The sequence below is a fragment of the Equus caballus genome, chromosome 3 (assembly GCF_041296265.1).
Source record: "Equus caballus isolate H_3958 breed thoroughbred chromosome 3, TB-T2T, whole genome shotgun sequence".
NCBI lineage: Eukaryota > Metazoa > Chordata > Mammalia > Perissodactyla > Equidae > Equus > Equus caballus.
In genome coordinates, this window is record NC_091686.1 from 105499475 (window position 1) to 105524752 (window position 25278).

Consider the following 25278-nt stretch of genomic DNA (forward strand, 5'->3'; position numbering starts at 1 on the left):
TCCGTGCAGACCGTAGGGTAGAGTACGGCATCAAAGACACTAAGCTGGGAGATCCCTAACACAACACCTTCCGCTTTTGTTTGCAACACATACACAGAGGTTTACAGACTTGAAAAGAAAAAAGTATCAGTGCATTCTATAGGTTATAAAATAACTTTATCCACATCCCCTACTCCCTACAGGAGATTTCAACCACAAGATCAAGAAAAGTAAATCTACAAAGGCATGGCATTTAAGGCAAAAGATTTAAGGGCCATATAAATCTTTCAAATTAAAAGTACATCAGGTAAGATGAAAAGAGTTCTGGAGAATGGCTGCACAAAGATGTGAAAGTGCTTTAACACTACTGAACTATGCACTTAAACACAGTTAACAGGGTAAATTTTATGCTATGTGTATTTTACCACAATTTTTTTAAAAAGGAAATCAGGGCAGTAGCAATGAACAATAAAAAATGAAATTAAGGAAACAATTTAATTTATAATAGCAACAAAAAGAATAAAAGATTTAGGAATAAATTTACTAAAAGAAGTACAAGACTTGTACACTGAAAACTACAAAATATTTAAAGAAACTAAAAAAGACTTCCATAAATGGAAAGACATATCATGTTCATGGACGGGATGACTTAAATGTTAAGATAGAAATACTCCCCAAATTGACCGACAAATTCAATGCACTCCTTACAAAAATCTCAGCTGGCTTTTTTGTAGAAATTGACAAGCTGATCCTAAAATTTGCATGGAAATGCAAAGAAGCCACAATAGCCAAAACAATCTTGAAAAGGAATAAAGTTGGAAGACTCACACTTCCTAATTTCAAAACTTACTACAAAGCAACAGTAATCAAGATTGCATGGGACTGGCATAATGACAGACAAAGATCAATGAACAGAATTAACAGTTCAAAAATAAACACATACATTTATGGTCATTTGGTTTTCAATAAGGTACTAAGCAAATTCAACGGGAAAATAATTGTTTCAACAAATGATGCTGAGGCAACTGGACAGCCATATGCAAAAGAATAAAGTTGGACCCCTACCTCATACCATATATAAAAATGAACTCAAAATAGATCAGACCTAAATGTAAGAGCTAAAATTAGAAAACAACAGAAGTGTAAATATTCATGACCTTGGATTAGGCAATAGTTTCTTAGATATGACAGCTAAAACACAAACAACCAAAGAAAAAAGAAAAAAAACTGGACTTCATCAAAAGCAAAAAGACAATCGACAAAATGGGAGAAAACATTCGTAAATCATATATATGATAAGGGTCTGGTATCCAGAATATATAAGAACTCTTTCAATTCAACAATAAAAAGACAAATAACTAATTAAAAATGGGCAAAAGATTGAATAAACCTACCTCAAAAAGATAAACAAATCACCCACAAGCACGTGAAAAGATGCTCAACATCATTAGCCATCAATAAAATGCAAAAGAAAACCACAATGAGATATCACATCAACAAGACAAACAATAACAAGTGTTAGCAAGGATGTGGAGAAATTAGAACTCTCACACATGGCTGGTGGAAATGTAAAATGGTGCAGTCACCCTGGAAAACAGTTTGGCAGCTCCTCAAGAAGTTAAACATAGAGTTACCATATGACCCAATAATTCCACTCCCAAGGTATATACCTGTTTGGGCTGAATTATGTTCCCCCCCCAAATTCATCGGTTGAAACCCTAACCCCAGTATCTCACAATGTGACTGTATTTAAGGATGGGGCCTCTAGGGGCCGGCCCCATGGCCGAGTGGTTAAGTTCGCATGCTCTGCTTCAGCAGCCCGGGGTTTCACTGGTTCCTGAGCATGGACACGGCACTCCTCATCGGGCCATGCTGAGGCGGCATCCCACATAGCACAACCAGAGGCACTCACAACTAGAATGTACAACTATATACAAGGGAGGCTTTGGGGAGAAGCAGAAGAAGAAGGAAAAAAAAAGACTGGAAACAGTTGTTAGCTCAGATGCCAATCTTAAAAAAAAAAAAAAATGGGGCCTCTAAAGACGTGACTAAGTTAAAATGAGGTAATTAGGGTGGACCCTAATGGGATATGACCCATGTCTTTATAAGAATAGGAAATTTAAACACACAAAGAGACACCAGGGGTGTACACACAGAGAAAAGACCAGGTGAGGACACAGTGAGAAGGCGGCCATCTACAAGCTAAGGAGAGAGGCCTCAGAAGAAACCAAACCTACTGACAGCTTGAACTTTTGGCCTCCAAAACTGTGAGAAAATAAATTTCTATTGTTCAAGCCACCCAGTCTATGATATTTTGCTATGGCAGCCCTAGCAAACTAATACAATACCCAAGAGATACAAAAACATATGTTCACAGAAAAACTTACACACAAATGTTCACAGCAGTATTATTCATAATAGCCAAAAAGTGGAAGCAACTGAAATATCCATCAACTGATGAATGGATAAACAAAATTTCATATCTACACAATGCAGTATTATTCAGCCATAAAAAGGAATGAAGGGGGCCAGCCCAGTGACTTAGCGGTTAAGTTTGCACATTTCCACTTCGTTGGCCCGGAGTTCACCAGTTTGGAACCGGGGTGCGGACCTATGCACTGCATATCGAGCCATGCTCTGGCAGGCGTCCCACATATAAAATATAGGAAGATGGGCACAGATGTTAGCTCAGGGCCAATCTTCCTCAGCAAAAAGAGGATTGGTGGGATGTTAGCTCAGGGCTAATCTTTCCGAAAAAAAAAGGAATGAAGTACTGATACATGTTACAACATGGATGAACTTTGAAAATATTATGCTAAGTGAAGAAACCAGACACTAAAGGTCTTATATTGTATAATTCTATTTGTAGGAAATATCCAGAATAGGCAAATCCACAGAAACTGAAAAGTAGATTAGTGGTAGCCAAGGGCTAGGGGAGGTTCCGGGAAATGAGGGGAGACTGCTTCTTGGGAGAGTGTTTCTTTCAAAGGTGACAGAAATGTTCTGGAATGAGACAGTGGTGATGGTTGCACAACCTCATGATTAATACTAAAAAACACTGTCTTATGTATGTGAAATATATCTCAATTAAAAAATACATATGCCTGAAACATAGCAGAGTGGAAAAAAAGACTATATTTTATGATTCTACTTTTAAAATGTTTATATGCATAAAAAAGCCTAAAAAGCCAAAATCCAGAATGTTTTGGGTGACAAAATTAAAGATCATGTTTTCTTAAAAAGGAAAAAAATAAATAAACCAGGGATCCTCAGAATTTGAACAAGTTCTTTGATATGAAACACTGATTTTTTCTGGCTTCTTTGTGTATAAACCAGTCCACCACAACTAACTTGGAAAAAGCTTCTCTCTAATGAAATCAGAATCATTATATAATTTCTAATGTAACTTCAAAGATGTTGGAAAGACAACACTGTACCATTTCCACTGAAGTAAAAGTGCCAAAGGTAGGAATTTCAGCGCTGCTGACAACTGATATGTGCGGCCTTGAATAATTCCGTTGTAGACATCTGTTTCCATCCCTCCAGCACCTACATGCCCCCCCTTCAAACACCTATTCCCTACAAAGAACCCACCCCATGTGGCTGATCAGGGGCTGGCCAGAGCACGCTCCCTGCCAGGCCACAGCGATGGTTCTGGAACGGACACATGACCCCAGCCAAGCTAAGCAGAGTCCTCCCTGGAGTTTCACTGCTGGGTGCTCAGGACAGACTGCCTCTTTACACTGGGCAGTTAAGCTGAAACCACGTAAGCTGAAAGCTGCCCCCCAGCCAAGTCTCTGTAGAGTGAAGGCCACTATCTGTAGAAGAAAGCCACCACACGGAGACAGAATAAGAGGTGGAGAGAGAAAGACAGAGCCCTAACCACACGGGTGAGGCGCACGGTCCGACTGTACTGAAGCCTGCTACAGCCCAGACTCCAGTGCTGTGAGCCAAGAAATTGTCTTTGACATAAATGGATTTCCAGGCCTCCAGTGATAGATTCCTGACCAATAGGAGTACCTATTCTAAATATATGAATAACCTGGAAACCAGTTATTCTCCTCTGAAAACCTCTGTGGAACAAGTCAGGGGAACAGATAGAGAAAGAGAGAGACAGAAGGATGACAAGAGAGAAACGGGCTACAGAAGAAAGGCTTACATACACTTTCAAAAGCAAAGTTCTTCCCAGAGGATAACTTAATTTTTGGAGTCAGACTGACCAGGTTTGAATCCTGACTTGGCCATTAATAAACTGTAACTTTAGTCAAGTTATTTAACCTCTTTGTATCTCAGTTTTCTCAGCTGGAAAGTGAGGATAAGAGCATCTATTTAGAGGGCTATTGTGAGCACCAACGAGTTAAAACACAGTTTGACAGTGGCAAGCACTCAATAAATACCAGTTATTGCTAATATTCTTATTATAAGAACCCAAAAGTTAAACTTTTACCTTTAAAAGAATATATTTATAATAACTTAACAATAATACTTTAGAAAGGAATGTGATATTCAAAAAGAGAAACTATTTCCATACAATGGAATATTGTACAGTCATAAAAAGAATGAAGCTGTTATATGCTACGACATGGATGAACCTTAAAAGCATTATGCTACATGAAAGAAGCCACACACAAAGGTCACATATTGTATAATTACATTTACATAAAACATCCAGAATATACAAATCCATGGAGACAGAAAGCACATCAGTGGTTGTCAGAGGAAATGAGTACAGGGTTTCTTTTCAGTGTGATGGAAATATTCTAGAATTAGATAGTGGTGATAGTTGCAAAACATAGTGAATATACCCAAAACCACTGAAATACATACATTAAAATGGTAAATTGTAAGTGAATTATATCTCAGTTAAAAAAAAGAAATTGAGTTTATCTTGAAGAAACCTATATCACTTATGGAATTCCATTTTGCTGAGCATCACTCGTGTCAAGCAGATATTAGTAAACATGCTAGTCCTGTTAATAAGGGATGCGTGGTTACAGAAAATGTGGGTTATTTCTAAGAAATGTAGCTGCTTTAGGTCAGACAATCTAAAGTTGACTTGGAAATCTAAAGAAACATAAATTGTAAAAGCTATTTCACTTTAAAAATCTGTCTGCCTTGTTTTTAGAAAGAAAAAGCATACGTAATTTCATAGATTCTCTCCAACAAATATTGGAATATTGCCCAAAGAGACTCTATCAGATTAAATAAAAAGAAACACAATGCCTGATTCCTTCAATACATTCAGGAACAAGTAAAAGATAACTAAGAACATGTGTCTTACAGACTCACTATGAATGCCTGGAATTCAAACGATTACAGAAACTAGGAAGAGTTTTCAAATTTACAGAATCACAGAGAGTGTAGATGGACATATTTGCCATGCTGTGTTATAAATCAAAAGTCTGTATCTTCTAAATTACCAGCAGAGGAGAGACTCAAGGTGTGGTCCTCTGTCTCACCTCTGTTTGTCTCAACACATCAGATGCCGTTTAATTCTCACCCTCTCCCACAAAGCTTATCTGTTTGCTAATCCTCTGCCTTGGAACCTGTCTGTTCCCTAGTTAGCACTCCCTTCATGTTAGGGCTATGTCCAGTGAAAGACAATATATACATCATCTGGTAAATTATATTAAAATAAATTCCCTATCACACGTAAAACATTATGATGAAACAAAATTCTGGAGGAAGGTCAGAATTATCTTTGAAAAATAAGCAATATGAGATGAAATTTTACTCAATAGGAATTTATGTCTAAATTATAAACCAAAGACAACTAGACACATTCAAAGAAAAAATTTAGGAAGCATACCAGCAAAAAGAGAAATTGACTGCCCCCTTTTGAAACAGGGAAGATTACATGTCGAGTTTATGACGACAAAGGTGCCTTATAACCAATTATTATTTCTAAATGTTAATTAAAGGCTTGTAACAGGTAATAAACAATTAAGAAGAGAAAAGCATTAAAAAGAAAAGGAGACAATGAAGGAGAACAAATATTATATTTTGTAAACCTACCGAAAATCAATATCCAACAAAAGGCTTTTAATGTTAGACTTCTTGTCACCTGATGCTTTCAACCTGATCAGCTCATGCAACCTAAAGCAATCAGTGAAAGCAAATTTAATAAGAAATTACAACTGCCATAGACAATAAGCAAGCAAACAAAAAACTCCATCAAGGTTCTCCTGGTATTTCTAATATTTCAATGAAACACTGAAGAGAATTTGGCAGACATAACCAAGGTCTCCACTTTGCAAATATTTTTAACAGGGTAGAACTTATCTGAAACAGAGAAGTCTAAAATCATAAACAATTTAGGAATCAAATCAGAAAGAATCTCCTATCATATATCAGAAATCTATACAGATTCCTCTCAAATGTAATATAAATCGCCAACTCCTTAAGAGAGGGACCATACTTTATACTTCCTTTGTATACTCAAAGCTTCATGCTGTACTCTGCACATAGTAAATAACTACGTGATAAATTTTTTTTACAGTTTACATAGTGGTGATAGGAGAAGTTTTTAAACAATCATGTAACATACCTTGGTGTTCCAACACACAGTACTCTTCTGAATCCAAGGGTAGAAAGTAGGTCTACCAAGAACTGACAGCTCCTATCAGCAAACAAATACTGGGCATTTGTCTTCTTGTTTTCCAGTGGATACAGGAGTCGACTGGGCCTTTTTAACTGAGTGAGGGAAACATCACCCACTACCTGATGTTCACCATGCTTCTCCCAGTCGTCTGGTAAGAGCAACTGCTGACATCTTTGACAAAACTTCCTCTGAGACAAGGGCAACTCAATAAACTTCAAGTACCTTCAAGGCAGAATAAAACACAAAGGAATATATATTAAGTTTGTTGTTTTAAAGACAATTAACATGCTCTTTTTGGTATCCAAAAAGCATTACGACTTCCTAAAGAATACTGCATAAAGAAGCAAAGGTAAGAAAATCTGTGGAATGTTGGCTGGAATTTATGTCTGGCTGCATACCTACAAAGTGGAAGAGAATCAGCAATTTCATGAGAATTGAGATGCTCCAATTTAGTCACTGAATGAAGATCAATACCCATTTACAATGTGAATATAATATATTACTCAAACAACTTAGGGGTAATGGAGACTACGAACACGTTTAAATTCACTGACAAATCCATGTGTTCTAACTTTCAAGTGTTAAACAGTCTGGCTCAATAAGACGGTCATTTTAAGATGAGAAATTAAAATCATTCTTCAAGTTCTTATGGCATACTTAGCAAGAAAAACTACCTCCTAAAAGAAAAACCATTCCTACAAGGTCCCTCTATTCTCAGCACTACTGATTGGAGGCAGTTCTAAGAAGCTCATGCCCAGCACAGCAAGATAATATTCACAGCCTGGAAATAAAACTGTACTGGATATCCCACTAGATCTCTTTCAAGTCCTCTTTATAGTATCTGACTTCAAACTTGCCACTTTAGGTGGTTTTTTTTCATTTTATAAGAAATTATTAAAGAAAGAAAACAATCATGGTTAGTATGTTTTAAAAACATACCAGCTATGAAATCAGAGTGAAAAAACAAAAGAAAAATAAATAAGATTATCAGGCTCCCAGTGGGTCAGAAATGTCTAACTCCAAGCATGTGAGAGCGCACTAAAGGGTTCTCGTTTCTGGAGATGAGTCATACGATTTCTACTGAACTAAACTCTGGAACTGCACTTTAAAAACTGTGAACTTCACATAGAATCAAAGTGGGTTTTAAAACTTTTTATATCCAAGCACAGCTTCACTTCAGAGCACCCAAGGCAGTGACAGATAGATATTCTGAATGGCCACAGCAAGAAATAAGCTTATCATGCCAGTAATTTAAATGTTTCTATTTCTTTGATAACTGTTCTTTTGACAGCTTTATCTATGACTGTAAAGAAAAAGGAGAGTGATATTTGAAGAAACTTTTATAGTAATTCAAAGTAAGAATGTCAGTAGATAAAAGGGCCCCTAAGACATGAAATGCAAATGGAAAAAACCAGTACACTCTTCAGCAAGAGAAACACTGAATCACTACTATTACCTTTCCTTATTAAATGTTAAGTGTTGAAGACTTCCACATCCAGCCATGATAGAGTAACAGGAACCAGATTTGCCACTCTGGCCCTCAAAGAATTTTTTCAACACACAAAATATATGAAACCACAGTTTCAAGACACTGGACGAGTGGCAGCCCGAATAGTGAAGGATAAGAGAAAGGCACAGATGAGTGAGTGGTACAACTGCCCAGCTTACTGCCTGTGGAGAGCAGGCAGCACAGAGACGGAGATCCCAAACAGAGCTTGATGAGTTGATGAGGTAGAGCTGAGAATTCGTGGAGGCCAGGGCGGCTGGAGTTCACAGGGCAGAGGACTGGAGAATAGAAGTGGAGGACACAGAACTGAAAATGGGACGCTTAGAGAGAGAGAGCTCCATGATGCTATGATTTCCCTCAAGTCTTCAGCAGAGCACTGATCAGCACACATGTGTGAAGATCTACCCACAGTGAGGGAGAGAACCACTGAAAAGGAGCAGGCGGAACAATCGCTGGATACACACACAGGGCACAGAATGGTTGTCTACTGACGAGCCAGAGTGAGAAACCTCCTAGAACACAAGCATCGGTAGCACGCTCTTCTGAGCACTGCCTCAGGAGTGGGGAGCAATTAGCCCCACCCCAAAGGCTGCTCTGGTCCAGCCCAAAAGCCTAAAGATAAGCCTGCAAAAGCAAGAGACAACAGGGGCCAGCCCCATGGCCGAGTGGTTAAGTTTGCGTGCTCCACTGCAGGCGGCCCAGTGTTTCGTAGGTTCGAATCCTGGGTGCGGATGTGGCACCACTCATCGAGCCACACTGAGGTGGCGTCCCACATGCCACAACTAGAAGGACCTACAACTAAAAATACACAACTATGTACTGGGGGTCTTTGGGAGAAAAAAAGGAAAAACAAAATCTTTGGAGGGAAAAAAAAAGCAAGAGACAAGAAACCTTTTCTGTAAAGGATCAGACAGTAAATATTTTGAGCCTGGTAGGCCATCCGGTCTCTCTGCCACACTTTTCTGTCAGCACAAAAGCAACCACAAACCAACTGTACGTGAACAGGCATGGCCAGATTCGGCCTGCAGGCTGTAGTTTGCCAAATCCTGCTCAAGAGCATCAAACTACAGCCAAGTAACTTAACTGTGTCCCAGAACAAAGCTCAAAAATATGTAAAGGAATAAAAAATATCCAGTGTACAACAAGGTAAAACTGACACTGCCAGCACTGCATCAAATATTTCCAGGGATGCAAAGAAACAGGAAAACGTGACCCATGATTAGGAAAATAGATCAATCAATTCGAGCTGACTCAGAAATGACAGAGATGATACAATCAGTAGACAGAGAGAGTAAAGCCATTTATTGTAACTACATTCCATATGTTTAAGGAAGTAGACAAGAACCTAAGGCTGTTAAGTAAAAACATGGAAAGTACTAAAAACACCCAAATCAAACCTATAAAGATTTCTCTTTTAATTGTCTGAAACAAAAAACATCCTAGATGGGATTAACAGCAGTTCAGATACTACAGAAAAAAAAATGGTGACATGAAGTCATGGCCTCAGAAACTATCCAAAAAGAAACACTGACAGGCCTAAATACATGAAACTGGACGCCCCAAAAGGAGTGGACAGAAAAAATTTTGGAAAAGTAATGGCTGAAATTCTCCAAAATTACATCAAAAGATGCAAGAAGCCTAGAGAACCTCAACCACAAGAAACATGAAGAAAACTACAAGATGCATCATAAAAAAATTATTCAGTATCAGTGAAAAAGAGAAAATCTTAAAAAGAGACCAAAGGGAAAAAAGATATGTACAGAGGAACAAAGATAAGAATGATAGCAGATTTCTCACTGGAAACAATGCAAGAAAGAAGAGAGTGGAGCAATACCACGTCTACACAAATTCTTCTAGAACACTGAAGAGGAAGGTACAGTTCCCCATTCATTTGATTAGGCCAGCATTACTCCAATAGCAAAACCAGAAAAAAAATTATAAGAAAACTAAAGACCAATATACCTCATGAACACAAACTCAAAATCATTACAAAATTTTAGCAAATCAAAACCACAATACACACTGGTTACATGATGACCAAGTGTAATTTATCCCAGGAATGCAAGGTTGTGTCAACGTTTGAATTCAATCAACGCAATTCACCATATTAACAATCTTAAAAAAGTGATCATCTCATTAAATGCAGGAAAAAGCACTTGACAAAATCAAACATTCATTCATGAAAAAGATTCTCAAAAAACATAGAAGGAATAGATGGGAACTTCTGCAACCTGATAAGGGGCATCTAAGAAAAACCAATAGCTAACACTATACTGATAAAAGACTGAATGTATTCCTCCTAAGTCTGGGACTCAGCAAGGACCTTTACTCCCACCATTTCTATTCAACATTGACTGGGGATTCTAGCCACTTTAATAAGGCAAGAAAAAGAAATAAAAGGCATGGATTAGAAAGGAAACATTAAAACTTCTTTATTTACAGACAACATGATCATGTATGTAGAAAGTCCTAAGGAAATCTTCAAAAAAGCTGCCAGAACTAATAAGTAAGCTAATCAAGATTGCAGGATAAAATATTAATATACAAAATTAATTGTATTGTTAACAACTGGCTGGCTTATACCTCAACACATGATCAATCTTAATATCACAGAGTGAAGAAGACATTATCTATCTTTTAATGTGATACAAAAGGAAATACACCCTACCATTTAAAAAAGAGTCTTGGCCCCAGAACTGAACTTGAGTCTGATGACACCTCTACTTTACAATAAATACAGAGAATAGAATAAATGTTGCACAACATTACGGGATGTGGTCAACCAAATCCAGAATGTGGGAAATTCTATAGGACAAATGGCTCTGCTTTTTCAACAAACAAAAGATTAATAATATGAACCAGGGCTGGCCCCGTGGCCAAGTGGTTAAGTTCACAGGCTCCGCTGCAGGCCGCCCAGTGTTTCATTGGTTCGAATCCTGGGGGCGGACATGGCACTGCTCATCAAACCACGCTGAGGCAGCGTCCCACATGCCACAACTAGAAGGACCCACAACGAAGAATATACAACTATGTACTGGGGGGCTTTGGGGAGAAAAAGGAAAAAATAAATAAATAAATAAAATCTTTAAAAAAAAAAAAACCTTAGAGGCACCCTGTGTAGACAGGCTTATCCTTTCTCACCTTTAAAAAAATAATAATAATAATATGAACCAACTACAATATGTGAGCCCTGTTTGGATCCTGATTTGAAAAAACCAATTATAAAAGAGAATTTATGGGCTAATCAGAGAAATATGAATACTAACTGCATGTTACATAATATCAAAGAAATGTTTATTTTTTTAGGTATTTTAACAGTATTGCAACTATGTTTTTTTTTTTTAAAAAAAAGGCTTTATCTTTTGAGATACATAGAGAAGTATTCATGGATAAAATTATATAATGTCTAGACTGAAGGTCTGGGTAGAGGGAATAAGTGAAATAAAATTCGCCTCATGTTGATAATTGAAGCTGGGTGTGGTGTAGCAGATTCTTCATACTGTCTTCCTTATACGCATAGGTGGAGACAGGAGTGCAGTTCTTTATAAAACCGCACAGAATTATTTGGGTTTTTACCACATAGAGATTTTTTTTTAATTGAGATTTAATTCACACACCACAATCACCCTTTTAAAGTGTACAATTCAGTAGTTTTTAGAATATTCATGAAGTTGTGCAAACATCAACCCCAATCTAATTCCAGAACATTTTCATCACCTCAGAAAGAAACCTGGTACCCATTAGCAGTCACTCCCCATTTCCCCCTACCCCCAGCCTCTAGAAACCACTAATATACTTTCTTTTTTTTAAAGATTGGCACCTGAGCTAACATCTGTTGCCAATCTTCTTTTTTTTTTTTTTGCTGCTGCTTCTCCCCAAAGCCCCCGCAGTACATAGCTGTATATTTCAGTTGTAGGTCCTTCTAGTTGTGGCACGTGGGATACCACCTCAGCATAGCTTGATGAGCAGCGTCATGTCCAAGCCCAGGATTCACACCGGTGAAACCCCGGGCCAATGAAGCACAGCACACGAACTTAACTGCTCGGCCACGGGGCCGGCCCAACTAATATACTTTCTATCTCTATATATTTGCCCATTCCAGACATCTCATATAATGGGAATCATACATTAGCCACGTACAAATTTTGATTTAAAAATTTTTGGTTAATAAAAGATTTTAATGTAAAAAATAAAAATTGCTAGAAGATGAATTTCAACCAAATAGGAGATGAATGAAGAGACTACAGCCAAGGGGCTGTCAGTAAGCACTGAATCCACTTAATTACAGCATAAAAACAGAAACAAATATGGGTATTATGGTTACGGTTATAAATCCAAATTAAGCTGATGGGGAATAGGAAGAGAAAGTGGAATATAGTGTAGGTATACTGATTCTCTCCTGTTTTAGAGTCACAGCCCAAAATAAGTAATTTAAAACTAAAAAAACAAGTAAACGTACTGTAAGCAATATTCAAAGGCATAAAGATTAACCCTAAAAAGAAATAACCAACTAAAATTGGATAGTGATTGTAGACAAGGAAAGAGATAGAAAGAAGAAATATGCTAAGTTCATTTCTCATTTTTAGATGAAGACTAAAAAAAAGGATTAAATATAGTATAAAAAGTTACAAAGTGAACCATTAGAACAGAAACATAGAAGAAACACACATTAGAAAAAGAAAAGCAAAGAAAACACAGACCATATAGTGAAAGAGAACAAAAAGAAGCAGTAAAAACAGAAAGTATAAAATAAGACAGTAAAACTAGGACCCAGCATATCTGTTACATCCACTATGAAAACAGGCTAAAATCGCCCCTTAAAAGAAAGCCTGTCAGACTGGATCACAAAGCAAAATCTAACCACTCTATTTCATAACTTCGAGGATGCATATTTTTTCACATTTTAGCATCTACAACATTGAGATGTGACTTATAAATGCCGTCAGCCAAACAGAGGTCATGACATAGATGTGTGTCCACCCATGGGCAAACTCGGCCCTAGGTCCTCATGCTGTCGTCTCTTCAGTGCAGCACTGGGCGCCACTGGAACCACAGGCAGTCCCACTGCCAGCACCTATGACTCAGTCCTGAAACACAGAGCTCCCGCACGTGCGGTCAGGCACCAAACACAGCAACGGGGCGTACGTTTGATATTAAACAAGTAAACACTCGTGGCTGAAAGAACGACGACAACAATCAAGGACTTTACAGGAAAAAAGAGAAAGAAGATCCCCAAAACGAAGCTGTGTCAGGTTCTGCTACTTAAATACAGTCAAAAGGACTGCCTATCACACACCAAGCGGTGCCAACTCAAGGCAGGAGAAGCCGCAAAATCACCAGGAAGAGATGAAAGAAAATTCAAAGCAAAGAGGGGCGGTTGTCACAACTCACCCACCACATTGGACTATCTTAAGGCACTCAGTTTAATTATTTTTAAAAGAAAGAAAAGAACACTGTTAAATGAACCGTCACTTAAATATCTTTGTGCCTTGGTGAAATTCTTTCAGAAAGCTTTATTGCTAGTTTATTAAGCTTCTCTTGACAAAAGAAAAACTGAGATCTTTCGCATACTTCTCTCTATTCAAAATCACATCATAATCATTCAAGCATACTGTTTTAAATTTAACATTCAGACACAAGGTCTTTTTAAAGGTTTGGGAGGAAGAACACGAGACTATCAAGAGCTGAGGGTTACTCAGAGCTCCCTCCTCATTCATTCTTACTCCACACCCCCGGGGGGAGAAGAAATTCATTCTGCCGCGTGGCTCCGCAGGATTCACAATTGCAGGCTAGTATTTTGAAATGTCATTTTTATTGATCTCCATTTGATGTTCCATTTGCCTTTCCTGGAGCAGACAAATTATGTGCATGCCATTTCCCTAATAGCAGACGTTGGAAATCTGAGTTTAAATGAGCTCTTGAAAAAACAACCAAATGAAATATCAACTAAACAAAACTATTGGGATACACATACATTAATGCTGATTTTAGCATTAAAATATATCTTTCTTAAGACTTCACAGGTCACAATAAGGGTGCCAACATACTACATGATAGAATAACACATTTTAGGGCATAACAGGCAGCTAAACACTACAAGAAAAGTCAAATCTCAGGCATAAAATGTAAATCTGTCAACTGAACACATGAAATTTAAAGCATGGTTCAAAGACTGGGATTAGAAAAAGGACTATCAAATCCTATTCTGCAGAACCTAGAAATCTGTGCAGCACAGCCAGTTCCGTAATAAAAATCAAGTAACAAAAGTCAGTTTATCTTGTTAGCTACCATCTTTCCTTTCTAACAATTTCAAAAACAAATTAGTCAATAAAAAGCTATTATTACTCCACAATAACAGATGAAAGGTTTGCTTTACAGAATAGGTGTAATGTTTAAATGCATTTTAATACTTTTACATATAGTATTATTTAATAAAATAACTTATAAATGAGTTGTATAAAGTTAAATTAGAAAATAAATACAATCTCAAGTAACAGTGCATCAGCCATAGATCCATTTACACACAAGAATGAACTGCTAGTCTTAAGCTGAAGACACACTAACAAAACAATTAATAACACAGACTAGGTAACTTAGTAAGCCTTTGATTTTAAAAAGTCAAAATTTTAGACTTTTAGAGGAACGACTGATTTCAAACTTTTCACTCCTTAGACAGCATATAAGAAATCATAAAGAGCATCAATTACAAAGTGATGCAATGAAATCAATTATACTGTATTTCAAAAAGCTTAAACTTCTACTCATCCTCTAAAACCTGTTCAAACACCATGTCCTTAAACTGTATTGAGCAGCTAAGGCACGAGTCAGCTGTAATGCGTCTGACTTCCCAGAGCACTCGGTCTTGTCTAGGAATACTGTTGACACTTAACATATTCTTCTTCGCACTGTGTAATCTTTAAATATATCTCAACTCCAGTACTACCATTTAAGTTCTTTCTGAGCCCTCAACCAAGAATGAATAAACGATTGGAGGGAGGAACGGTTGGATGGAGGCTTGGGCAACAAAATCCAAGGTTATGGGTCACAGAGGATTTAAGATGTTGAAAATTATTTTTAAGACATGCTCTCAAGAACCAGCACTAGATAACAGATAACTAGATAACACAAGAAATTATGGCCCCCAAGTCTTACTAAATCTCTGCTTTCTTTTTCTCTTTTAAATAATTCTGATTCTGTAAGGTGACACCTCTAAGCAGCCCAAACATATAAGTTTTTGAAAATTCTTTAAGACTTCATATTTTAGCCAGTTCTTTCATATTATAATTAGCATGAAATATGAATTTCAAAAATTCCTTATTATTAGGGCCGCCCGGTAGCATAGTGGTTAAGTTCACACCTCGCACTTCAGCAGCCCAGGGTTCACAGGTTCGGATCCTGGGCACGGACCTAGCACTGCTTGTCAAGTCACCCTGTGGCAGCATCCCACATAAAATAGAGGAAGACTGTCACAGATGGTAGCTTAATGACAATCTTTCTCAAGCAAAAAGAGGGAGACTGGCTACAGATGTTGGCTCAGGGCCAATCTTCCTCACCAAAAAAATATATATTCCTATTATCAAAAAATCATACTCTGGCAGTACAACAACAAGACAGTGGTTTAGCTCCAGACTAAAATTTTATTATGCAAGGAAACAAGATCACCTAGATTTTCTTATAGAGTTTAATTGAATCACCAATATCCTTAAGTAATAACATGAAAAACATGTTTATCAGATAAAAGTAAATACAGCAAAGTACAAAACTATGTACATGTTATGACTATAACCTTGTAAAACAAACAAACCTAGGCATAGGAAAAAAGGCCAAAACACATACTACCAAATAACCAAGGTGAGGGGGTTCAAAGGGAAAACCAGGAGTGATGTTCTTCTACTTTCTGCATCTTCAACATTCTATTTTATCTCATTATGATAATTTTATTAGGATATATCTCTATATAATTCTTTATGTTTTATCTCCTTAAATAAAATCATTACACATCACATATTACTATCTTTTATGTTTAAAAATAACATTTTAGAGGGGCTGGCCCCATGGCCTAGTGGTTACGTTTGCCACACTCCACTTCGGCGGCCCGGGTTCAGTTCCTCAGTATGGAGCTACACCACTCGTTGGCGGCCATGCTGTGGCAGCAACCCTCATACAAAACAGAGGAAGACTGGCACAGATGACGATCTTCCTCAAGCAAAAATAAATACATAAATAAAAATAACATTTTAGAATCAGAGAAGCATAAGTTTGAGTCACAGCTAAGTCATTCTAGTAGTAAGAACTCGATGAAGTTACTCAACTTCTCCACACCTCAATTTTCTCACCTAAGTAAACTACTCGGAAGGATTGAACAGTACCTCACATGAAATGTCTAGTACAGTGCCTAGCTCACAGTAGCACTCAATTTACATTAATTCCCATTTTTTGTTGTTGACTGAATTCCCATACAGTAAGTAGACAACACTGATTAAGTACTTCGATTAAGGGGCAATCAAGTTATTAAGAAAAGTCTCCTCCATCAAAGGACCTTAAAATCTACCAAGAAACTCAAGAAAGACATCGAATAGAGCCCACTACTCCTTCCCACTTAGCCTGAATAAGACCTCAGAACCCTTCCGAACACAGCAGCCCAGGCAGCCAGAAGGAATTGCCTCGAGAGTGAAAACTTTTTGTCATCTGCAACGCGGAGCAGGGGCTTTTTAAAAAGCTTCTCCCAGCACATAGAGCACAACATCAAGACACAGGAGGGGAATGAATTCTTTACACAGGTTTGCCAAAGAATTAAATCTATCACTCAATTTCCATTCACCCAATAAAACATTTACAATGCAGCTTTTAAAGAATGTTTTGGTTCTTTTAGTATTTCAAACTAGAAATATTACAGTAAATCTTCATGACATTGGATTTGGCAATGGATTCTTAGCTATGTCACCAAAAGCACAAGCAACAAAAGAAAGAATTGATAAGCTGAGCTTCATCAAAATTAAGAACTCTTGTGCATCAAAGGACATCATCAAGAAAGTGAAAAGACAATCTGTCATAATTGGAGAAAATATCTGCAAGTCATATATCTGATAACGATGCAATAACAAGAACGTATAAAGACTTCCTGAGACTCAACAACAAAAAGACACACAACACTCTATTAAAAATGGACAAAGGAACTGAACAGACATTTCTCCAAAGAAGATGTACAAGTGGTCAATAAGTACATGAAAAGATGATCTACGTTACCAGTAATAAGAGAAATAAAAATGAACACCACATGTGAAGTGACATACCAATTCACAACTACTAGGATGGCCATAATCAAAAAACAGAAAACAGGGGCTGCCCCAGTGGCGCAGCAGTTAAGTTCGCACGTTCTGCTTCAGTGTCCCCAGGTTCACCAGTTTGGACCCTAGGTGTAAACCTACACACTGCCTGGCAAGCCATGCCGTGGCAGGCATCCCACATATAAAGCAGAGTAAAATGGGCACGGACGTTAGCTCAGGGCCAGTCTTCCTCAGCAAAAAGAGGAGAATTAGTGGCAGATGTTAGCTCAGGGCTGATCTTCCTCAAAAAAAACCCCCAGAAAACAACAAGTGTTGTCAAGGATATAGAGAAATTGAAAGCCTCATACATTGCTGATGGGAATGCAAAACGGTGTTGTCACTGTGAAAAACAATTTGGTGGTTCCTCAAGAAACCAAACACGGAATTACCACGATTCAATAATTCCACACTTTTAGGTATATACCCAAAATAACTGAAAACAGGAACTCAAAGAAATATTTGTATGCCAATGTTCACTGTAGCGTTATTCACAACAGCCAAAAAGTGGAAACAACCCAACTGTCCACTGATGGATGAAAGGATAAACAAAACATAGTATATACATACAATGGAATATTATTGAGCCACAAAAGTATGAAGTTAAGATACATGCTACAACATGCATAAGCCTTGAAAACATTATGCTGCATGAAATAAGCCAGACACGAAAGGACAAATATTGTATGATTCCACTTATATGATGTACTTAGAAGAGTTAAATTCACAGAGACAAAAAGTATGGCAGAGGTTACCAGGGTTTGGGAAGAGGTGGAATGGGGAATTATTGCTTAATGGTCATAGATTTTCTGTTTGGGGTGATGAAAAAGTTTTGGAAATACACAGTCACGATGATTGCACAACACTGTGAATGTAATGAACGCCACTGAACTGTACAGTTAAAAATCACTAAAATGGCAAATTTTGTTATACATCTTTTACCACAATAAAACTTTTAAAGTAAATTAAATTTAAAGGCACAGGAAAAAATACAACAAAAAATAATAAATAAAAACGCCACCGCATCAGTACCTTTCCACACACTGCGTTCGGGAGAGAGGAGGCTGACATCTTCGGTTGTAAGCTTCTCGGGCAGCAAGTCTCGCTCCTGACAACTGAAAGAGAATAAAAAACCCACTTAATAAACCATCAAACTTGCTACCACCTTAGAAAAACTGGTTTCACATTCTGACATCAAAAAGCCAGAAATTCAAGCAGCTCAATGTTGTAAACAAGCATTCATTTCAGGGGAAAACAAAACAAAACACACTGAACTGCGAAAATTCTAGAGCAGTTTGAAGCAATGCCCAACATATTAAACCACTGAGAGATCACCTGACAAGTGGTGATCTTAACGGGTCTGCAGAAGAGTGGTGTACAAGGCTGTTTTCCAACACACCTAACAAAGCCGGCAATTTTCTAGTCAAAACTTTCAGAAACTTCAATTGGGGCTGAGTCCAAATGGATACCAAGCTCATAACTCTAAGTGCCTTCACTGGTCATCCAGTGGCTGTATAAAGGATGTTCAAAGCAAATGTTCAAGAAGAGTGTTCTTCTAAAACACTTCCTGGAATGATCTAGACTAGACTCCCTGGGAGAAATCTGTATTTGCAAACGATGGATTAGCCACCACAGTAGTTTAAGACATTGGTAAACAGGGCAAGTTCAGAGTAAGTATAAACTCCGGTCTCTCAAACCAAAAAACATGTTATCTTCACCTCTCTTAAGAGACTCGACTTATCTAATGCTCATACTACAGAGTTTTTATTGGTTTAGACCTTCTCAATAAAATGTCACATACATCAAAAAGGAAAAAACATATATCCAAAAAGTTCATATACCTTTTCATCTTCCCATTGAAAAAAATTACAGTCTTTTCTATCTCTACAGGCTGAGCAGGCATAAAACCTCCGCGTTCCTTCTCTCCCTTGGCTCACCTTTACAAACAGAAGAGTGGGTCCTAGTTCCAGAGGAGGAAAAAACATGTCAAACGATAGTCATCTACATCAAGTTCCTAGTTTTCACCGCCCTTAAATAAAACTTGTTTTAGTCTTATGCACAATTTGTCAAAATTAAATCCACTACTTTGTTCAAAAAACATTTTTCCTTTTCTCTCAGTCACAACATTCAGAGATATATCTATTTTTTTATATAAATATATTCTTATATTTCTTATATTTAAGAAATAATTTTTGAGAACTGGTCTCTGCTATTGTCAGTATAACTGCTGTCTACAGAGTGAATGACCTGGGTCCTGAGACTAAAACAAGGAGGGGTCCAGAGAACCGAGCACTTTGCCATCTCCCGCTCAGCTATCCTTTCAGAGAAAATCGGAGCTTTTAGAGTCGCACACACCCTCTCTCTGCAAGTTAGAGAAAAACCTGGCCTGGTTTCTAAGCAAGAATTCATTCTATCATTCTCCCTAAGTTTTTTTTATTGAAAAGATAGCAAATCAACAAATGAAATCCCCAAGTACTGGGCAATGGGAATTAATCACATGAAGTCCCTTACCCAGCCTCTTCCTTAAAAAAGAAATGTTAACAGCCTTGGAGCCAAAACCACAACAGTGAGGACTCTCTACAACGGTTTCTCAATAAGTTGAAAAACACGACGCCCCGAGAAAGGGGCGTTTTCTAGGCATCACGCACGGTGGGGGAGAGGCAGATAAACACCGGGAGCTCTGAAAGCCCACGGCACCTTCACGCCCCCGGAGCCCCACAGCCAGGCTGAGCCCAGACACGAACCCACCGTGAGGGCAAAGCGGAGCAGGAGTGGCAGGATCGGAGGAAAGCACCACCTCCGCTCCCGAGCTCTCCGAGCGACCCCCGTTCCCCTCTGTCTCCACGGCTCCAAGCCCGTCCCTGGGGGCTGCCATCTTCCCGCCGCCGTCCCGAAAGCCTCAGTCCGAACCAAGGAAACTGAGAAAGAGTGTCGCCGAGACCCACAACGGACTCACAGCGCCACCATGCGCCTAGGAGGAGCTGCAGCTGCTGGGCGCAGGCCACGCCCCCAAACGCTTTCCCGCCAGCCCTGGGCTGGCCCTAAATGGCCCCAGGTGCAGCGGGTGGGGCGACTCGCAGGCAGTTTGTTGGACCTGTGCAAGAACCTCACCTGTTTTCTGCCGCACCCTCAGCAACTGTAAGTACCCTCGTTTGGTAAGAACACAGCCAGGAGATGAGATGACTCTTTAGAGCAAAGATTTGGTGGGGTTCGAAGTCCAAAAGGTGGTGTCACTACCAACAGCAGCTAGAAATAGTTTCAGCAGCAGATGGTTGGTGGAACCATCCTCTTTTTTCAAAGTCACTCTCACGCTGTCATGTATCACTTTTTGGTTTTTTTGGACGACGTTTATAGTTGCATACAGTAGTTGCATGGCCACTGACTCTTTTTTTTTTTTTTTTTTGGTGAGAAAGATTGGCCCTGAGCTAACAGCTTGAGGGAGATTGTCCCTGAGCTAATATCCATGCCAATCTTCCCCTATTTTGTATATGAGATGCTGGCCACAGCATGGCTTGATGAGCAGTGTGTAGGTGTGCACCCGGGTCCAAAGTCACGAACCCTGGGCCACTGAAGCAGAACATGAAAACTTAACCACTATGCCACCAGGCTGGCCTCTCCACTGACATTTATACGTGGAAAGAAATGAAACCGGACCTATTCGCATATGACATGATTGTCTACATAGAAAATCCCAAGGAACCTACAAAAATAACTCAAGTTTAAACCGAATTCAGCAAGGTTGCAGGACATCAGATAAACATACAAAACTCCATTGTACTTCTGTATACTAACAATGAACACCTGAACGCCCAAATTAAAAACAGACTACCACTTACAACCACTCAAATCAATGAAACACTTAGCTGTAGATCTAACAAAACATGTAACAGACTTGTATGCTGAAAACTACAAAATGCTGATGAAAAAAGATCTAAATAAATGTAGAGACATACCATGTTCATGGATGGGAAAACTCAACATGGTAAAGATGTCAGTTCTCCCCAGGTTTAGCTCAGATGCAGGTTTAGCACAATTTCTATCAAAATCCCTGCAGGATGGGGCCGGCCCCGTGGCCGAGTGGTTAAGTTCGTGTGCTCTGCTTCAGTGGCCCAGGGTTTCGCTGGTTCGGATCCTGAGCACAGACATGGCACTGCTCATCAGGCCGTGCTGAGGCAGCATCCCACATGCCACAACTAGAAGGACCCACAGCTAAAATATACAACTATGTACTGGGGGGATGTGGGGAGAAAAAGCAGAAAAAAAAAAAGAAGATTGGCAACAGTTGTTAGCTCAGGTGCCAATCTTTAAAAAAGAGAAATCCCTGCCAGATTTTTGTAGATATAGACAATATTATTCTGAAATTTATATAGAAAGGCAAGGGACCTAGAATAGCTAAAACAATTTTTAAAAATAATAATAAAGTGGAAGAAATCAATCTATCCAATTTCAAGACATTGTATTGCTGCAGTAAACACATACACACTCACACGGTTGTAGATGAAATAGTCAAATGCCTCCTTATAGAGAATTGATGGCACACAAACATATTTAACATCACACATTTAATACTATGGCATATTAATTTAGAAATATTGCTCTACTCGACACACATCCATGCAATGGTTTCACTCACATCCTTTGACTGTAAGAGTTCCCTTTTTCATGTTGTCCAGCACAAGTTTCCAGAACACATTATCTGCACTTCTGCATCTTTTGGGTAGGAAAGTTTCTGGATCCATATTTGATGATATTTTTGGAAATTTTGTGTCAAGACCTAACTACCCATTCTCATTAACATTAACAGTTCTATTGTTTTAAAAAAATCTCTTATAGGCAAAGATTTGTGATCTTTAAAAGACTTGTTTACAAAATTTGCAATTGAATTAATGAAATCACACCACCAGAAATAGTTAGTGAGTTTGTGTTTTCTTCTTCTCTCTTAAATAATTCTGATTCCGGGATGTGACCTCCGTAAGCAGCCCACTAGTAGGGATTTTCAGCCTTTGCAAGTGAGCTTCCTCAAACAGTGAAAGTCCAGCAAAGGTTGATCCCAATAAGGTAAATGAGAGAACACCCCCTAGTGTGAGAGACTTTGAAGGTTTCAAAAAGGAGGCAGTTCTTCTTTTCTGGGGGATAATTTTGGGGAGAAAAAAAAATCTCACCTCATATTCAGACATATATATTAAATACTCTAGGTTGAATATTTGCTGAAGTGGTCATGAACATGAGCAATAAGTTATGGATGTTTCATTTTACTGTCTAACAATGTTTTTAGTTTGTGCAAGTAAATCCGTGAGCAGAGAAAAGCAGACAGACATAGCAAGATTCTCAAAGGAAACCAGTGGCAGAGCTGAAAATAGGCCCTGAAGCCTGAGCACTGAGACAGACCCCTGTGAACACCCCGTCTCACAGAGGATGACGCTAATGCTGCTAGACACGCTTGAATCCAGCGACTCCCCCACCAGAGGATGTGGACAGACTGGGGAGCTTCCTGTAGGGACCAGGATGTCTCGCTCCTTGACTTTGTTCATCGAGTAAAAGCCCTCCAAGGCCCAAATCTCCTGCAGAGAAAGTGGTTGAAGCCGGAGGAGCAGTTTGTAGCAGACGCCTGACCCACTTCTCTGTCTCCTGTAAGAGCACCCCAGTTTTCTCTGGGAAGCCAACTCTCACCAAATTGAGCCCATGTCATCTGAGAGATACGAAGAACCACGGGGACTGGCTTGGTTTGGGCAGGTGACTTGGGGCGTCTGCTGAAATGAATGAGAAAGACAGCTGTAATAATAATAATATGCCTTGATCTTGTCATCTCAGTGGCATCCATAGTGTTGATTTGTCGTGTGCCTGAGGGGTTCGGCTCTCCAGTCTTGCCTCGGATATGTGATGCATCTGGTGGTTGGCTGGTCCAGGTTCACCTTGGCTGGGATAACAGCTCTGCTCTGTGTGTCTCTCATCCTCCTTGCAATGTGCTGAATGTTCCTGTCCACCCAAAATTCATAGGTTGAAATCCTAACCCCCAAAGGTGATGGTGTTAGTAAGTGGGGCCTTTGGGAGGGGATTAGGTCATGAGGGTAGACCCATCATGAATGAGATTAGTGCCCTTATAAGGGGCCCCAGAGAGCACCCTAGCCCGTTCTGCCATGTGAGGATGCAAGAAGTCTGTGACTCAAAGGGGAGCCTTCATCCGATCTTGCTGGCACCCTGATCCTGGACTGCAGCCTCCAGGACTGTGAGCAATAAACTTTTCTGTTGTTTTAAGCTACCCCGTCTGTGGTATTTTGTTACAGCAGCCCTAATGGACAAGACACTTCTCTTGGAACCAGGGGGCCGGTCTGGGCACATCTTTCTTATGGAGGGGTGGGAGCACAAGAGAGCCAGGAGAAACAGACGAATTCTGGAGGCCTAGGCTTGGAGCTGCCACTGTCACTTCTACCTCATTCTTTTGGCTCAAGAAAATCACGTGGCCAAGCATTGCAGAGCTACATGGCAAAGGACATGGGTCAGAGAGGGGTGAAAAACTGGGACCAATGACACACTCTATTACAGAAGCACTCTTCACTGGGGCAACCAAGTGGCTGGTGGCAGTGTGTCCCCCAACTTGAGGAGCACATGCCTTAGCATGAAGCCAATAAGAGGAAAGCAGAACTAGAAGATAGGAATGTATGATGAGTCCATGTGTGCACCTAGATCCAGATGTGCCTGAAGCTCTCAGTTACGTGAATCACAAATTCCTTTGTCTCCTAAGCCACTTTGAGATGGGTTTGGTTCTATCAATCACAACCAAGAATGTCGATTAACCCTCTGTGGCTGCAACCATAACAATTGGATGGGTGTATCTGTCCATTTAAATGCCTTGAAGCTCTGTTCCAGTCAAGACCAGCTAATGCTGCTCTGCATTCTCCCTACCACAATCGCTGTCAATATTCCTGCTATCCCCGCCTCCATCCCATCTGTCCCTTCTGGCCCTGGCAGTGGAACCCAGTCTCCCCAGATGCCTTTTGCCTCAAAGTGAGCACCTCCTTCTCTTTAAGGGGAAAACTGTCAGGGGAGATGACCAGTAACAATAGACCCCTACGAAGACTTTACCGTGGCAGACTCTGCTTTCTGGTTCTGCATCCTGACTCCCGTGCTGACAGAGTCACAGCAACAGACTGAATTGTATTCCCCCAAAAGGTCATATGTTGGAGCTCTAACCCCCAATGTGATGGTATTGGAGGGGGGAACTTTGTAAGGTAATCAGGTTTAGATGAGGTCATGAGGGTGGGCCTCCATAATGGGATTAGTGTCCTTATAAGAAGAGGAAGAGACACCAGAGCTTTCTCTCTCTCTCTCTCTCTCTCTCTCTCTCTCTCTCTCTGCCATTTGAAACACAGGAAGAAGGTGGCCATCCACGAGCCAGGAGCCAGGAGCCGAATCTGCCAGCACCGTGATCTTGGACTACTCATTCTCCAGAGCTGTGAGAAACGACTTTCAGTTGTTGAAGCCGCCCGCTCTGTGGCGCTCCGCTACAGCCGCCCGAGCTGACTGAGACACTTGTGGAGCTCCTTTCGTCCTCCCTCTGCTTTAATTTCTGAGAGTAAAGCTCAGCAAACCTCTGCCCACCCCTCAGAAGCCTTAACTGTGACAACATGGCTGGAGATGGGCTTGGAATCAAAGGGGCTTTGTGTAGCGTCCCTCGGATCTCTGAAAAACAGCGACGACGCTGCTGAACCAAACACCCTGAAAGTAGGGACGCCCTTTGATAAGGTACAGAGACTCCCTGGGCATTTCTGCTGTGCTGGGCTTGCTATGCACCCTGGGACATGACAGACAGGAGCCCCACTGGAGCGGGCCTTTCAGAAGGCAGTGAAGTCCTGAGGCCAGGGACCCCA

At 39.7% G+C, this 25278-nt stretch overlaps 1 protein-coding gene and 1 long non-coding RNA gene across 3 annotated transcripts in view; one reads left to right on the forward strand and one right to left on the reverse strand.

Annotated features, from left to right (window-relative positions):
• The window catches only part of ZCCHC4 (zinc finger CCHC-type containing 4), a 43056-nt gene extending 22735 nt beyond the window's left edge, over positions 1–20321 (reverse strand). Inside the window, exons 1-5 of one of the 2 annotated variants that reach the window (XM_001499564.6) lie at positions 20159–20321; positions 19252–19370; positions 18443–18525; positions 6527–6802; positions 5995–6075 (exon numbers count right to left, since the gene is read on the reverse strand). In XM_001499564.6, coding sequence (XP_001499614.2) covers positions 5995–6075; positions 6527–6802; positions 18443–18525; positions 19252–19370; positions 20159–20285 — 686 coding nt within the window. In that variant the 5' untranslated portion in view covers positions 20286–20321. The remainder of the gene's footprint in view (positions 1–5994; positions 6076–6526; positions 6803–18442; positions 18526–19251; positions 19371–20158) is intronic. The other variant, XM_005608844.4, reaches the window with a different exon arrangement.
• Positions 20322–20383: 62 nt separating this feature from the next.
• LOC102150288 (uncharacterized) lies at positions 20384–23669 on the forward strand. The gene is made up of 2 exons (XR_290076.3): positions 20384–20548; positions 22686–23669. It is a non-coding gene; the product is annotated as an uncharacterized lncRNA (long non-coding RNA).
• Positions 23670–25278: the final 1609 nt, after the last annotated feature.